General features: G+C 38.6%; 1 protein-coding gene and 2 long non-coding RNA genes across 4 annotated transcripts; 2 read left to right on the forward strand and 1 right to left on the reverse strand.

Annotated features, from left to right (window-relative positions):
• The first annotated feature begins 300 nt into the window (after nucleotides 1–300).
• Nucleotides 301–3,121, forward strand: LOC141018378 (uncharacterized). Its single transcript, XR_012180719.1, has 6 exons — nucleotides 301–383; nucleotides 1,272–1,328; nucleotides 1,434–1,474; nucleotides 1,587–1,664; nucleotides 2,275–2,332; nucleotides 2,940–3,121. It is a non-coding gene; the product is annotated as an uncharacterized lncRNA (long non-coding RNA).
• Nucleotides 3,122–9,610: 6,489 nt separating this feature from the next.
• Nucleotides 9,611–11,873, forward strand: LOC141018377 (uncharacterized). The gene is made up of 4 exons (XR_012180718.1): nucleotides 9,611–9,657; nucleotides 9,781–9,858; nucleotides 10,906–10,963; nucleotides 11,708–11,873. It is a non-coding gene; the product is annotated as an uncharacterized lncRNA (long non-coding RNA).
• A 449-nt stretch (nucleotides 11,874–12,322) lies between these two features.
• mtfr2 (mitochondrial fission regulator 2) lies at nucleotides 12,323–17,768 on the reverse strand. Of its 2 annotated transcripts, XM_073493161.1 has the most exons (9): nucleotides 17,642–17,768; nucleotides 17,474–17,543; nucleotides 16,415–16,598; nucleotides 16,169–16,273; nucleotides 15,830–15,948; nucleotides 14,883–15,091; nucleotides 14,449–14,755; nucleotides 14,114–14,297; nucleotides 12,323–12,886 (listed from the first exon to the last, which is right to left on the reverse strand). In XM_073493161.1, the coding sequence occupies exons 3-9, from the start codon at nucleotides 16,484–16,486 to the stop codon at nucleotides 12,842–12,844; spliced, it is 1,041 nt and encodes a 346-aa protein (XP_073349262.1). In that variant the 5' UTR covers nucleotides 16,487–16,598; nucleotides 17,474–17,543; nucleotides 17,642–17,768; the 3' UTR covers nucleotides 12,323–12,841. The 2 variants fall into 2 exon arrangements, with proteins under 2 accessions (XP_073349262.1, XP_073349261.1); XM_073493160.1 differs by lacking the exon at nucleotides 17,474–17,543.
• Between the last annotated feature and the right edge of the window lie 120 nt (nucleotides 17,769–17,888).

A 17,888-nucleotide genomic window follows, 5' to 3' on the forward strand; every position in this document is an offset into this window, starting at 1 on the left:
TGCTGATCTTCTTATCTAAGACACTGTATCCAAAGGGGACAAAGTTAAGATTCTGTAGATTCCCTTGCGGGCATTTTTTCTTTTAACATTTACCAAGTAGTTATAGAAGCCTTAATAGTTTATGAAAGGATGGGTTTTCTTGAGAACTGAAACTGATAAGTTTGCTGATCTAAGCAGAAAATGGAGAGAGGGAATGCAGAAGTAGCCATTACTCATTATTTCTGTCGCAAGCATTTCTTAAGATACTGTTGGTGTGAGGAAGTTAACACAGACAGAGATATCCAACCATTGAGTACAGACGTTACTACAAATGGACCAAAGCAGAATGACAATGATGAAAAGAAAGTCTAACCAAGTTTTGTACAAGGATCCCCGGAAAAGAGGTATGTTACATTTTGCCAAAACTTGCCCAAAAGTTGTCCTTCATGGTGATGTTTTGTATGTTTGGTGTTAATTAGACTCCAAACTGGTCTAACTTCTTGTTAGACGTCTTGTGAACAAACTGCTGGAAAACTTCAGCAAGATAAGTCCAAGTAGACTTATTAGGGATTTGGGAGTTTTAGTATTTCTTCATGTAGGGACAGAGGTACTTTTCACATTTCGTGTAACTTTTGAACTGAAGAAAAGGTTTTACAAACTCTGATTCAAATGAAAAACAATTATAAAAAATAATGCTCGAATAACATAGCAAGAAAAGTGATTAGTGTAATTATTTAAAGAGCTTTTTAAGACTCTCAACATTGTTGTATTATAAATATTACAATACTGAATTCATAGTGTATGGAACACTAACACGGTGACGCCACGTCACCAGCGCAGAGTTGCAGATGAAAGAGAAAAATGGCGGCTCTCCCTCAAATACGGAACCATGTAAGTTTACACGTTTTAGGCTGACTTGAACATAAACTCTGAAAACATAAAGTATTTGGTGTAGTATGTAGAAGTACAGCAGTTTGAGAACTTAGTGTTTGTATTTGGAGGTGGATTAACTTTGTGAATTGATCAGAGAGAAGTTTGTTCGTTTGAAACGTTAGCATTGTAAGCATTGTTGAGTACTCCGATGTCAATTTAAGCAATCTGCTGTGAAAAAGTACAGTTTGGTTTCATCATATGGGAATTACATCATACATTTTTGATTTCGTAATATGTTTTCGGTGATTTTGCAGATTTCTATCAAGTGTGTGGATATTTTTTTTCACAATTTCTGGCGGTCGTCGTCTATGACGATATTACATCCATTTTCACTACCTGTTTATGAATTCATACTGCAGGTGTCTATCGAGTGTGGTGGTTATACTGTTCAGATCATCCGTACCATTTGGTTAAGGGTGAGTTTGCTACCAGAAAGTCAAAAACCAAATATGCTCTTAAATAATGTAACATAGAAGTTTTATGTATCTTTCACCATGTGCTTTTGCTCTTTACATTGCCAGACTGCCAATGGGGTGACTCCTGCTGGTGAAGACCTTCAAAGGTTAATATGGTCTTATTGTCAGGTTGCACTACATTTTGCATACACAATGCATGGACATTTGTACTTTAGTAAAATACCTGTTTATGTTATACTTTGCCTTTCTCTGATGCAGTTCTGTGAGACCATCGCAACCCCCAAACTGTCAAGATCAAGAAACTGCCATGGAGTGGGAGTCTTCAGATAAAATTAGGTAAAGATTACTCGATCTAAGTCTTTTTTAAAAATCTATTTAACACAGAAAGTGTGTTTTACTGTCTTCTGAATAGTGGTTGCAAAAGCTTTGTAAAAGCAAAACTGTGCGCACATATTGTGAATCAGACAGCACGGTTTACTAATCTGTTCACACAGATTTCCAAATAATGAAATAATTCATCTTTGATGAGGAACATATTAATAACATAACCTGCAATGGACTCCAGTAGCAGAAACAAGTGTGTCTCCCTATTAAGAGAGACGATGCGCACTTGCACACAACGGCAATGTTGTCATCATCCTTATTGATTATTGATCAATGTGGCAAACTCAATTTAGAAAGATAGGACTTTCTGGGCTGGGTTGCTTGTATCCATGGTGCATCCAGCTGATCAATGAGAAAAGGGGCGCACGAATTGTGAATCCGAGAGCAAAGATTTACCAAATCATGCACACGGTTTACAAATCATCCATTTTTTTTCCCTAGAATTTTTTTTTCTTCCCCCTAGGGGGGCTCTGTAGGATGTAGAACCTTTACTTGTACTCACACCACTGTTCATTTGTTTATGAATGACTTACTAAAGGCAGATACTATGTTCTCCATGCAGCAACGTGGCTCCAGCTGACAAGGAGAACCTGATGGAGACAGACTAGCTGGAGTACAAGGTATTTCAGTTCTATCTCATGCTGCTAACAATCGCTGAACTAGTGATGAAGAACAAGATGATCATTTCTAAGTTCTGTTCCCAACATGAAACGTCACAGTGATCATTAAGTTGACTGTGACTTGAAATAATAGTTTGACATTTTAGGAAGTCTGCTTATTCACATTCTTGCAAGAGTAAGTTAAAGATTGATACAAATCTACCTGTCCATTGAATAAGAAGTTTCAGGATAGCTGTTTCCTCGTGTTTACAGTCTTTATAATAAGCCAAGTTAACTGTGTCCTCGCCACAGCTTCATAATTAACATATAGACAGGAGACTGACTCTTAGCAAGAAAGTGAATAAGCTTAATTCTAATTCAAATTATTACTTTTAAATAACAGTTTAGGCTGCACAATCACCACAAAGCTTGTGTTTGTCATCAGAAACTAATTACTATCATCTGTTACCAGTTACCCCAATTATCTGTGGAATAACGTAACACGTGGCACTCAATTGTCCCATCTTGTATGAAATGCTGGCATCAGATTCAGAATAAGCCAAAATGAATTAAGTTGATGAAGTAAAATATTGATAAATTGACTTGCATTTCTATTTTACTTTTCCAGTTCAGTATCTTGCGCACGGGCACTCCGTGGGAGCCGGGGAATCCAACCAGCAACCGTCTGAGACGACCCAGTTTACCTGGGATACAGCAGTCTTAGTATTTTTCAACACTCTCTATGGGTTATGTATTTACCAGATGTATTGACTAAATAAAATAAGTCCCTAATGAGGACGGTGAAATCAATATATGCCTATGTGTTTGATTGCCTGTATGCTCGAAGAATACATTTATAATATTTCATGTAGAGAGAGCCTGCACCACTTAATATCTGGCAAGACTTCCTCATTTACTAAAACTGGATTTGGATGTTTACTGAAATATTACAAAACATGCAAACAAGAACAACAACAAAAAGTTGATCAGTGCACTTTAATAAAAAACAAAATAATTTGAAACAGCAGTTGCATAGAATCGTGTGAATCTCAATATCCATAATTCATTATTAACTTGGGTTGAGGTAAGAATTAAGGCCTCAAAAAGTGACATTAAAGGCTTTGTTTTATGATTATTTCTACATAGCCTTTTGACGTCAAGCTTGAGGAAAAGAATGAGCATGATTTTGGTAATGCGTGTCATTATCCAATTGTGACCTTTAAATTTTTTATAATGATGATGAGAGTAGTAACCTCAATCTCACCACTAGATGCAACCAAATCCATTGCACTGCACCTTTAAGTATATTCAGAGCTGACAAGGAAAGCAGATGCAGGTAAGGAGGTGGGCAGACAAGGCGAGGCAACAGCAGAGCAGGTGAGGGAAGTGGGAACAGATGTGTAGATGGGTGGAACATCCAGGGGATGTGGAAAGTGAAAAAACATCTGAGGACATCTGGTGGACAGGTGGAAAATGGCACTGAGGAGCAAGTCATAAATTCTGACTGCATATTTCGGTAAGCGTGAAAAGCATTTTACCCCATCATGACTGGCTTTTGACAAGTTCTAGTTTCACTTATATCTTATTTTTGCATTGCTTGTAAAAAAAAAACCCACCTAGCTGCCATATGCTTGTTTTGCATACGAACAGATTTAAACCCACAAAATGTGGTAATAAAGGAGAACAAAAAACTTCTAACACTACGCTTTAGGTTACTTTTTAAGCTTAAGTCAGCATTTTAGAAACAAATGAAAGAAATTAAATTTTCTTGATTAAACTTAACAAGCGTATAACTCAGAAAAAACATTCAGCATGGTACAGTCTGTGACAGTAGTCCAAGAAACAACTTTTAGGTGCACCATTTGTTTTCCTGTGTTTAAACAGGTATTACAAGTATATAAGTATGAAGATGAAGGCACGACATGATGATGTGAACAACCAGCATAACAGGAAGTTCCATACCAGTCATTTATTGTAAAGTGGAAGGATGAGGTGGATGTGCGGTGATTTTCTAAAGGAGGACAGTTTCGTATTGGGATATGTGAGGATATGTGTGTTCTACTGTTGTGGATCAGAACATAATCATCTCTAACTCACTGTACGAGGATGACCGATGGTTTCTGTTTTTTTTTCTCTTGGAGATGACGGACCAACATGGGCCAAGGAAAAAGTCAAGGAAAAAAGGTTTTTTATTTTGAGGACTGTTTTTGTGGAATTGAAAAGGAAACCAAAGCCGAGCCACAAGAATTAATAGCAATTTTGGATAACCTACCTAATTATTTTGAGGCATTTTTACATTTGCTGTTAAGTAAGTACATGATCTGAATACTTCTACCACTGACAAAAGTTGCTTTTGTGGACTGGGTTATGTACTTTCATATGTTTGCCATCTCAGCAAGTGTAAAAAATTAGTTAATGAATTATTATGTCTATTTATTTTATGTTGTTTGTAATATGTAGATGGGTTTAACTCGCCTTTGCTGTATGGATAACTTAGTGACTCTCCTTTAAAAGTGATGAAGATAAAGATAATAAGTATAAACTATTGGTAAAAAGAAAACAAGTCATAATTTAGACATAACTCAAACCAGGGCCAAAGGGTTTTGGGGCAATTACTGCATTTCAACAGCATTTTCATATACCAAACAATGATTATGCTGGAGATTATGTCGCAGAGTAGTAGGCTTGGCTTAGTTTTGTGTATTCATATGAATACATGATACGTACCAGATACTGACTACGTGAGTTTTAGATACGTACTACGTAATGACGCATGTGGTTCATGTGCAGCGCATGCGCTAGAATACAACATGTGTACACGATATCACTTCCTAAACACAACATGGCGTTTTACTTGAAAGTAAGACAGCTCTGCTGTTTTTTTGTTTGTTTGTTTTTTTAACCAGAAATTAACAAACATGTAGTTGAGTATAAATAAAAACAGTAAAGTTTGTGATTCAATGTTGTCAGCAGCTGGGGAAGTTTCTGTTTGTACTTAAATGTGATTTGGTGATTTGCATGACTCAGCCATTGCCGTGACGCGCTGTTGTCTTTAGCATGGTTAGCTGCTGCCGTCTGGTTAGCTTTAGCATGGTTAGCTTGTTCAGTTAGAATTTCACATTCATTTACAGTCTTTCTTGTTACACTGGAATGGTGTAATACAGTACTATGGAAATATGATACACTTTATTCTCACAATGTACTTTTATGATTTGCAGCTTTCTGCTGAGTTGGTATATTCAAGGACCAACAAAGGATCTGGGCCTACCCTTTCTTCCAAGGCAAGTTTTCTACCAGCTAGTTTAAATTCCAGAACCAGATATGGTCTTAAATAATGTAATGTATCATTTTATGGAGCGCTCATCATGTGTTTTTGTTTCTTACATGGTCAGGGTGCCAAAGAGGGGACTGCTTCTGGAAAAGGCCCTAACAGGTTAATATAGTCTTACTGGTGCACTACACTTAGCACATGCAATGCATGAACACTTTAATAACATTTTGAATCAATATCTTGTTTGTGACTTGTTGGTGTTATAATTTGTCCTGTTAGACCCCTCCAGTCCCCAAATGAGGAAGATCAAGAAACTGCCATGGAGTGGGAGCCTTCAGACACAATGAGGTAAAAATGACTCAGAAATTTAACCCATAAAGTCTGTGTCCTTGAGCGTTGGGTGTGAAGCCTCCAGTCAATAACAGCATGCAGAGTGTGAAGTCAGGACTTTAAATAAAATAAATACTTAGGGTGTGTTCAAAGTTGCATACCAACGTACTGTTTATACTAACGATGATGTCATCTTGAGAATGTAGTGTTTCAACTGCAGCTTTTCATATCTATTATATCACTTACTTCACATCTGAGAATATTTTACACGAGGAATCAGCTGTGTAGATTTCAAATATGGGCAGGTTTACGAACACTGATGGTGAATTGAAAATATGCTCCAAAGTTTTTGGAGTTTAATAGCTCCCCAAGAGCCCACAAGGGGTAGCTAGCTAGCCAGTCGACCTACAGACCCCTCTTTGCCCAAAGCAGCAAACGACTCAGCAACATTTCTGTCAAGTGTATCATATTTATTGTTTATGTTTATTTTGTCATTGTTTTGTACAAACTTGTAGGTGCCCCCAGTTGTTGTCTTTCAGTGCACGTTGGTTATGACCGCTACATAACTAGCAACAAGCTTTCTCCACAGACAGCTCACCTGTACAGTACAGTACAGTCATTCTGTGTGAAAGACTGAACATACTTAAACGTTCATTCAGTAGGCAGCATGCAGTATATACTATATGAGTATGTAGTAGGCAGTATATTAGAACTTGTAGTAAATTATTTTCACAGTATGGTGTTAGCGCTTTTACTTTGGTAACTTCTTGAACCACTGGTCATTAGTTTATGAACGACTTACCAAATGCAGATGTTCCCCATGCAGAAATGTGGCACCATCTAACTCCGCCATGGAGAAGGAGATCCCGATGGAGATAGACTAGCTGGAGTAAGAAAACCCTCATTATGGCAAGGTACTTCAATTCTATCTCTGGTTGCTGACTAATGATGAACTACTGATGATTAACATTATCATTACTAATGCTTTGTTCCTCAACATGAAAGGTTACATACAACCCCAATTACAAAAAAGTTGGAACGCTGTGTAGAACGTGAATAATGACAGAATGCAGTCATTTGCAAACTTACTGTGTTACTGATAATTGTTCTATGACGTCTTCCCAAGACCATGTAGTGACATGAATCTCGCCGCACCCTTGCTTTTGAACGACTGAGCCTTTAGATTATTTAGTCTAAGTGTCATTTAGTTATTCTGGGCAGGGCTCAGTATCTTTCCTTTGACAGTTGGTTTCTATTGACCGCGTTAAATCTGTTTATTTTTCAGGAGCAAGAGAATCCTCATCCGACCACTCCTTTGAGGAGACGACTGACGAGAAAGAAAACATTTCATGTAGAGAAAAGAAAAGATCTGTAGCCAACACATAAACATTTCAATGAAAAAACCATGTTGTCCCTATTTTATTTTTTACACAAATACACACTTCTGTTTATAAGTATATCTTCTACAAAGTCATCCTCTTTGCAGCCTTAAATTGAAGCAATGCCTACTTGCAAGGTGAATTCCTAGAGACGTTCCTCCCTAGATGTGAGCTCTTAATACTCATTTTTAACATCAGAAAATAGGGAGAGAGTTTTTATCCATCGATCAATACCGGGTAACACTTCAATTTAAGTCCGGTTATGTAACACTCGTAAGCAGTGTAACTCCTCCTGTGGACACCTATAAGTCTGTGTTGGTGTAAACTAATAATGAATTACAATTCAGTAGAAAAGAAAAAACTAAAAAAATATGTCTTTACAAGAGAAATTCTAATCGTTGATCAATTCTGTACATTTATAAACTCTTCAAACACTTTAATGTCTTTACTACTATATTACAGTGTGTTAGAAACCATTTAAATGTTTGTATAATGATTATTATTGCTAAATAGGGGGATCAGAAATAGTGTTACCCACATTGATTGACTCCAGCTGATCGGGTAAAAAGTTGAAACAAATATTCGGTGTGGTGTGAAGACTGATGAGAAATAAATATATAGTACTCAGACTGTGAGTGTCACGGTCCTACTGTGGCAGTCAGAGTTTTTGTTGTTTTTGTGTTTTTCCCCTGTCTGCCTTCCCTCCTCCCTTCTCCCTCACCTGCTCCTTTCCTTTCCGTTAAACTTATTATGAAATAACGTGATACTGATCACGTTATTTCATGATCAGTATCACGTTATTTTATGATCAGTATCATGTTATTTCATGATAAGTTTCACGTTATTTCATGATCAGTATCACGTGGCAGCAATACGCTTCCGTACCCCTGACTGTGTCTGCTATGGAGAGGATCCTGGAAACTTGCAAGCTCAAATTTTGCAATAAGATATAAGGACAACATTAAAAACTGACTTTCCAAGAAAGACATTTATCCGGCCTGATTGTACATCTTTTAGCTGACATTTCACCACCACTGTTACTTATTTTATTTCAACTTATTTTTATTTCCAAAAGGGGGAACAACCAGCGCAGGTGGGTAAACATATCCGCATAACATGACAGTTAGTAGCTTCATATTTTCCATCCCCTTCATCCACCCCCACTCTCTCAGGTGGACAGAACATATGCAAATAATATGAAAATGACATGGTGTTCGGTTAGGGTAGGGCTGCCTTGATAACTTCTCATTTTTAGCTGCTGCTGCTGGAGCAAACTTCTCACTGTGCTATGTGAGGAGTTGTTTTTTTGAAGGACTTCTCATATGAATCAGAACATAAACTAACCTTTCTCATTCAATGTATGAGGATGAATGACTATATCTGTTTTTTTTTCTTACGGAAATGGTGGAATGAGGACCAAAACGAACCAAGGAAAAATCAAGGAAATTAGTATTTTCATGTTGAAGTATTTCTACGTTTGTTTAAAGTAAGTATACTAGAATACTTCATTTTTTAAATGTGCTTTTTGGCCTTTTCATGGCTTTATTGATAGGGCAGCTTAGAGAGATGAAAGGAAATGGGATGAGAGAGAGGGAGGATGACACACAGCTAAAGGATTGCAGGGCAGACTCAAACCCGGGGCTGCTGCAGCAAGGACTGAACATAACATTAAAGAAATGATTCTTCTTGTAATAGAAATAAAAATTGTCTAAACCAGATTTGAAAAACCAAGTCACATTTTAGACACGGTGGTTTATTTAGCAAACAGTAAAACTCAAATGAGACAAAAGTTTAGCTAAGTTATGTGCTACCTATTGGTTATGTACTAAACCGCGTGACGGGATGTGAGGACACCACTTCCTCACATCCCATCCCGCGGTTTAGTTTGGCGGGCTACACAAGTGATAGGCAAATGGAGGTGAGTAGACTCGTAGCCAAATACTGTATTGAGATTTACCGCTGATCAGAGTTGAGAGTCGACACAAGTAAACATTTGTGGGCAGGAACACGAGTCTTTCCAAACAGCTAGTGAGAGTGCATCATTCACTGCAGAGTTCGTAGTCCGTCTGTCGTTTCCCCATCCACCTCATGGCTGTTACTTAGATAACTACACAGAAATGGTTAAGGGTTAATGATTAAAATGTTTTTATTTTATTATACTACGGGGTTTTATTGAGTGTGTTGCTCAGATCACCTGCACTCTTGGATTAAAGGTGAGTTTGCTACCAGAAAGTTAAAAGTCAAAAACCAAATATGCTCTCAAATAATGTAACATATCTGTTTTATGTATCTTTCACCATGTGTTTTTGCTCCTTACATGGCCAGGGTGCCAATGGGGTGACTCCTTCTGGTCAAGACCCTCAAAGGTTAATATTGTCTTATTGTCAGGTGCACTACACTTTGCATGGACATTTTTACTTTAGTAACATTTTAAATTAATATCTGTTTTCTTACCTGTTTATGTTATACTTTGCCTTTCTCTGATGCAGTTCTGTGAGACCATCGCAACCCCCAAACTGTCAAGATCATGAAACTGCCATGGAGTGGGAGTCTTCATATAAAATTAGGTAAAGATTACTCAATTTAAGTCTTTTTAAAATCTATTTAACACCGAAATTGTGTTTTATTGTCTTCTGAATAGTGGTTGCAAAAGCTTTGTAGGACCCTACATGCATTATGTACACAGCTTAATGATAGTCTGTATGTCCTGTCCTGTCCAATCAGAGGACTGAGATCCGCGCACCAGATTATGCGCACAGAGACGCACCGCAGCACATCTTGAGCATTTTGCTCATATACAGTCAAAGGAGTTGTTGTCATCATCTTTAGTGATCATTGATCACTTTAATGTCCTTACAGCTCTATACTACTACTTAATGATAGTGTAAGTACTAAGTTCAGTTCTCTCATCATTAGATCTACTACGCCTGTGAAAATGGTCTTATAATGTAAGGATCAGAGGTAGAGGTGCCCCTGAAGTGCTAAAGCTAATAATAATAATTAGTATCAAAGAGGTAAAAGAGATGATTCTGCTTGTAATAGAAACAAAATGGTCTATACCAGATATGAAAAAACAAGTCACATTTTAGACATAACCCAAATCACACAAAGGCTTTTTGGGTATTAACTGCATTTCAACAACATTTTCATACAACAAACACTGACTTTGCTGTAGCTTTTGTTGGAGAGTAGCAGACAAAATGAGGTAAAAACAACTTGATCTAAATCTTTTTAAAATCGATTTAACACAGAAAGTGAACTCCCAGCCTTTGCTCGTATACAGTCAAACGGAGATGTTGTCATCATCTTTATTGACTATTGATCAATATCAAAGGCAAACTCCCTGTAGAAAGATAGGACTGTCTGGGCTGGGTTGCTTGTGTTAATGGTGCCTCCAGCTGATTGATGAGAAGAGAGCAAAAACTGTGCACACAGATTGTGAATCCAAGAGCACGGTTTACAAATGCGTTCCCATGGATTTCCCCATCCATTTTATTTCTACCATGTGGCCCTAGGGGGGCTCTGTAGGATGCAGAACTTTTACTTGCAGAAAAGTATTTTCAGTGTGGTATTAGTATTAGTTTTTACTAATAGATACTATGTTCTCCATGCAGCAATGTGGCTCCACCTGACAAGGAGAACCTGATGGAGATGGACTAACTGGAGTACAAGGTATTTCAGTTCTATCTCAGGCTGCTAACATTTTGTCTTCACCGTGAGGTTGCTGGGGAATCAGAGGGGAAATTACTGCCAAGAAATTGTCCAGCATCTACACACCCCTGACACCAGAACCAGCTGTTACACACAGTTTTCTGTATGGATTAAAAATAAATCATGAAGAGCATGTTAATTTATGAGCCTTAGAAATTCTATTAGGTGGATTTTGTTACTTCAGAAACAGCCAGGATAGCTGTTTCCCCCTGTTTGCAGTCTTTATGATAAGCCAAGTTAACGGTGTCCTAGCTACAGCTTCATAATTAACATACAGACAGGAGACTGACTCTTAGCAAGGAAGTGAATAAGCTTAATTCTAATTCAAATTATTACTTTTAAATAACAATTTAGGCTGCACAATCACCACAAAGCTTGTGTTTGTTATCAGAAACTAATTAACTGACAAATTGGTGAGCTAAGGAGCTAGTAAATAAAGTTCAAGTATGGCAACAATATTACCTCAAACTATGAACTGAACTCTATTGACTTAATTTTACATTGAGAGGCAATCATGATACTATCAGCTGTTACCAGTCACCCTGATGACCTTTCCCAGTCTTGTGTTAACCCTGTTCCAACTTGTATGAAACGCTGGCATCAGATTCAGAACGAGCCCAAAAATGTATTAAGTTGATGAAGTAAAGTATTGGTAAACTGACTTGCATTTCTATATTACTTTTCCACTTCTGTATCTTGCTCAAGGACACTCCGGGGGAGCCAGGGAATCAAACCAGCAAGCTTCTGACTACTGGACGACCCAGTCTACCTCCTGGGATACAGCAGTCTTTGTATTTTACACAGCATTCAAACTTCTTTGGAATATGGATTGTATAGCACAACTCATTAAAGATATGTTTTGACATGCTCAGCATCTCATTTTTTCCCTGTTGGTTACTACTGACTGTATTTCAATCCGTTTGTTTTCAGAGGATCATATCCTGACCACTGGTTTCAGGACATGTGAGGACAAGGGACATGTATACATTTCATAGACAACATGGTGGTGGTGGGGTACTGGCTGCTGTCAAAGTTACAAATATCAACTAAAACTAGTTAAAATGGAGGGAGGAAGAAACGCAATCTTATTGTTTTAGTGCCCTCTATGGGATATGTGTTGACCTAACGAGATCCTAATGAAGACCTGGAATCAATATATGCCTACGTGTTTGATTGCCTGTATGCTCGAAGAATACATTTATAATATTTCACGTCAAGAGAGCCTGCACCACTTAATATCTGACAAGACTTCCTCATTTACTAAAACTGGATTTAGATGTATACTGAAATATTACATAACATGCAAACAAGAACAAAAAAAAGTTGATCAGTGCACTTTAATAAAAACAAAATAATTTGAAACAGCAGTTGCATAGAATAGAGCAGTGTGAATCTCAATATCCATAATTCATTATTAACTTGGTTGAGGTAAGAATTAAGGCCTCATAAAGTGACTTTAGAGGCATTAAGTTGTAGCTAGAAGCTACAGTGCCTACCTGTTTATACACATTATGTCCTTTAAAAAGATTTCACTACTGTATCAATAACACTGGAAACATAAGACTCCACTGTACAAAAACAATGTAACTTTAGCAAAAGCCCTGTTCACAGCAATAACTCTGACAAAAACCTACATTCAAGCCTCCCAACATAGACACTCATTGTGAGACAAACACTCTCCCACAAACAAAAGGACAGACAAAAGTAAAAATGAACTGCAAGTCAGTAGCTGCAATAGTTAACAGTTTGTGAGGCACATCTGGGAGAGCTGCAATTGGGACTGTAAAAGGGACGTCCGACTTTTGACATTTTGGGGTGACAAGTTACTATCCAACTGGATCAGAGGTGGAGGCGACCCTGACTGCGTCTGATATGAAGAGGAACCTGGAACAGAAGAATCCGATTAATCGACCTGAACACAGTTTAAATCTTACAAACTCAGATTTTGCATTAAGATACAAGGACAAAATTAAAAACACTCTTTGCAACAAAGACAATTATCTGGCCTGGTTATACATCGTTAAGCTGCCTTATGATGAAAAATCATTTAAATGAATGGTAACTGTCAGGTTTGTATTAAGATGTAAGAAATAGTGTATGGTAACATGGAAAATGCTTAAAGGAAAAAGCATGTCAGAGGGCAACAGGAAGACTTTACCTTTAAAAAATAAAAAATAAAAAAAAAGATTAAGTTCACCCAAAAATTAAAATTCAGTCATTATCTACTCATCCCCCCGCTGATGGAAATTTAGATGAAGTTTTTTTTAGTTCCCAAAACAAATCTGGAGCCTCTCAGCAAAACGAAGTTGAAGAATTCTTCCAAAAAAACTGAAGTGGCAGGGGACTTGTTTTAGAAAGTAAAATGAACAAACAAACAAAAAGGTCTCCATACAGCTTGTCCAGTGTAATCCAAGTCTCCAGAAGCCCAGAGATCCCAAATTGCTTGGAAAAGACGTTATTTACACAACCGGGCTACGTACTTTAGGCAGCTACAGTGAAGATTTCAGTTCAAAAAAAGGGTCTAAATGAGGCCTTTACAACTCAATTTTTGATCTCTGGGCTTCTGGAGACTTTGACAGACTGTATATAGACTTTTTTTTTTCTGTTGTTTTTTTCAGTTTTCAAAACAAGTTCCCCTCTTCTTCTGTTATTTATGAAAATGCTGCAACGCTGTTTTGCTATGAGTCTCCAGAAATGTTTTGCGGACTACGAAACCTCACTGGACTTTCTATTAACGTTGGGGTGAGTAGATAATGGCTGAATTTTCATCTTTAGGGTGAACTGTTCCTTTGAAATTATCAATTTTTGCAGTTCATTGTTCACAGGTACTAATTGTATTGCAGCCTTCAATAATGTTATTAGATACACCTGTGGTTTTGCTACTACCCTAACCCTAAGTTCAAGTGTCTGATGCGAAAAGGGTCTATAGGAATTTTGATCTGTGGAGCAGTGAGACTCTCTTACTGCCCCTTTAAAGGGACTACACCACACTAGTGATCATGTTCTTTCATAAGTGTGTATGATGTTGATTTACAAAACCCCTTTGCAATTTTTCTGATACACCACGGAAACAGGTGTGTGAGTATGGGGTGCATCTCTGGGAAAACAAACCTTGGGTGTTTCAGGACTGCCGAAAGGTGACAGTTCCAGTGAGTTCTCTTTGTCAGAGGAATTGTTATGGCGATGCTGGGCAAACTTTCTCTTTAGTGCTTCAGCAATAAGAGCAGCTGGGTCACTGAGAGATGCTGCACCTCCCTTACTGCGTCTCCTTCTGACTGGCGTGCCTCCTGGGGATCTAGAAAGAAAGGATGGGAAATGCGTTGTCAAAGGACAGAAATTTAACTAACAGGCAATAAATTAGCACATAAACCATCATATTTTTAGGGCAATAATATTCGTATAACTCAATCAAAAATTCAGGTGCACCCATATTCTATCAATCGTACCTCTCCACTGAACGTAATTTAACTTGATTTAAGTCCTTAAGAACATCCAGCATAGAAGGCATCCCTTTAACTTCCAAGCCCGACTCTTGAGGCTTGAGCTGCCCCTTGTCGAGGCCTTTCTCGTTCTTCCTGCGCTGACGGATCAGGTCTAATACAGAGACTTTCTCAGTGGAGGAGTTTAGACAGGGAGGAGGAGGTGGAGGTGGAGGTGGTGGAGGAGCACCACAGCGTGGTGTGGAGGTAAGAACTGGAAGAGCGGAAGGAGACATCAGAGGCGTGCCTGGTGCATTCTGGGACTCGATCAGACCTAATAAAATGTAAGTGAGTATGAAAATGTTGTTACATTTGCTTAACTTTAAAATATAAATCACAGCATAACATGCTGAATACATTTGCGTCTTTAGTGAAAAGGTTTAGTCACAAAGGATCTGAACCTGGAGCCGGAGCAGCAGTAACAATCATGGCTATCTGAGCTCGCAGTTTGAGCAGCTCGTTTTCCAATAGTGTGATCTTCTTCAGGGCGTCTGGATTAGTAGCCTGCCGTACAGATCTGCCTCCTCTCTGGGCTTGATTCAGGACCGGTCCGGGGTATCTCACCATGTCCCGATTTACAGTACTTTGCTTCTTTGGAGGCAAATGGTTCCTATGGAGATGAAATATCAGCTTTCTATTTAGTTTGAACACTTTAAAAGAAGACCAGACATGCTCTATATATGTACATACAAAACATACAAAAAGTCCAATCAATGCTTTTCTTTACAGAGATCAGTGTTATCCTGCTCAGACAGGCTTTCCACAAGTCCGTCACCCGTTTAAATACACCAGTGTTTATATACCGACCAGAAAGAGAGCGGCTATGTTTACCCGGCAGCATGAACTAATTAATACACCTGTCTACAGAAAGCAAGCTTTTCTGCTTGCTTCAGAAAGGAAGCTTCATGAACTAGTGCAAAAAAAATGAACGATGACTCACATGTTGTGCAGCTCAAAAGTGGCATTTAGCAGCTACACTAACTACTTTGATTAAAGTAATCAAAGAAAAGCTTATAATAGTACCTCGCTATCCATGAACAGTGAACACAAACATTACCTGACTGAAACACTTACTGAGTTGTCTATTGTCTTGTTGTTCCTCTGTGCAGCAGCAGCAGCAGTGACACCCTGAGCTTCTGCCTCTCTTTGTTCAAATGCTACAATGGACTCGGATACATGCGCTCTTTGACTCATCACATTTCATTAAATATACAAACCACTATTTTGCTCATGTTAGGAAAAAATATTTTGTCTGATAAACAGCCGATGTGGTTTCATTCTCTAGTTATTCTTCACTGTTAACTTGCACTAGGCAATATTATCTCCTTTGTACTGTGTCCGTTCTTACCTGGTCTTGGCAAAGCTGTCCCCCTCGTCCTCAAGCACCCAGAGTACGTCAGCGAATGAGGGAATGGCTGGTGTGTCCGCGGGGATGTCGACATAACCATGGGGCTTAAGCAGAGGGACCTTAGGACAAAACATTGACAAGGAACAATTACACACTGGGAGGCTGACTAGGTGACAAAAAAAAAAATGATAGAAAAAATAAAAAATAAATAAAAATTCAAATTCATCAACGTGTGTATCATTCTGCAGAAAAGGAATATAAGAATGGAAAGGAAAACAAGGAAGTTGCATAACTATCGAGCATGTGAATATGTTTGGTGTGGGTGGGTGGAATGGGTACCTGAAAGTGGACACGTGGTTGAGGTGCCAGCGGGAGGTTTGTCCCAATCATCCGCACAATGCTGCGATACTGACCGCACAGCTGACTGTCCCACACTGGAACCAGCTGCAGGCAAGATGACACACACACACAAATAAGACCTTGGTTAAGAAATGCCTTAGTAAGCCCATTGATATCCCTGGATGCTAGTTTGGGAATCAGTAATATGATAATAACAGAAGTGTGTGTGTGTGTGTCTGTGCTCACCATATCTGGAGACACTCCAAAGTACTCCAGGACGATGCGCAGCACATCCAGGACATCCTCTACTACAGACATTGGAAGGACTTTTTCTTTTTGCCAGTTGATGACTGCTAAGCTCCTCTTTCTGCTGACTGACTTTAAAAGAGGTCAACAAGGAATGGATGCTACCAAGTCACATACTTTACACCTGAAACAAAAGAAAGCACACAAGAGAGGAATTGAAAGTCAGTACTTGCATTCATGAAGACCACAAATCAAGCCACAAATCTGAGAGTAGTTCTGGACTACACCCACATCCATCACCTATAAACTATTGCAAGAAAACAACTTAGAAGAACTTGCTTTTATCTTCTGTAGACTTGACTAATGGTGACATTGCAGCTGCAGCTGATTTAGAAAGCTGCTGTTAGAGTCCTCACCAAGACCATGAAATCAGACCACAACGGTCCATTTCAGAGCTGTACACAGGCTCAAATATTATTATTATGATTTAACATAATACTATTGGATTATAAAGAATATAATTGCATTATGGCAATAAAAACAACAACAACACATTTTCTATCTGCTGACACAGTTATGGCACCTCAAGACCTGTCTGATCATCTTAATTTTAGTTAATAGTTAATTTTTGAATTCTTACATATTGCACCTATAAGTTAAAGTTGCCTACTCTATACTGAAATATCTTTAAATGCCAATAATTTACACCAAACATCTACATTTTTGATCATGTACAGCTAAATGTGTGAATTTAACAGCTCTCCCCTGAGGCTGTACTGGTCAGGAGTTTAGTTGTGACTAATAATGAAACTGGAAGAACTACAAGGACAACAAACAACCATAGTAAAAGGCGCTAACTTCAAATAAAACTCATTTTGGATGACAAATATTCTCCTGGCGTCCATTTTTGATCCAACTGTCAAGATGTCACCTGGTGGCATCACAGACTGATGCTCAGGGAGGCGGTGATCTCTACTTTAGGTTAACGATGGATGCTGACTCGGCTGTAGAATCACATTGGGTCGACATAAAAGCAGATTAGTGGATTTTAAATTTAACCTGAAGAGTAACCTTCTTGTCAGGGCAGTGCAGGTAACTTCAGCCCGGACAGGAGCCGCAGTGTGTCGCTCTGTTAAAAAGATGCACGGCTCATCAAAACTCAAGATGCGCGACGCTGGGAAACATGCGGGGAAAAAAGCGGATAACTATATAAATAACTGTTCTTACCGTACTCGTTTCCTTGTCGAAACGTGCTTTAGTAGCTACATTTGTCCGAGATATTCATAATAACCAGTAATATGAACTGTAAATGCAGATAAACAGTAAGTAACTCGCAGCTTCCCTCTGAGCTCAACGAGTCCTGGCTGCAAGTCGTCCCAGTCAAATAAAGCCGCAGTAGCAAAACCTCCTCTGATTGGCTGTGACGGCCGAGAAGCCAGATCAGCCAATAGGAGTGGGCGACCGTGCAGCGTCA

This window comes from Pagrus major, chromosome 22 (assembly GCF_040436345.1).
Source record: "Pagrus major chromosome 22, Pma_NU_1.0".
Classification (NCBI taxonomy): Eukaryota; Metazoa; Chordata; class Actinopteri; order Spariformes; family Sparidae; genus Pagrus; species Pagrus major.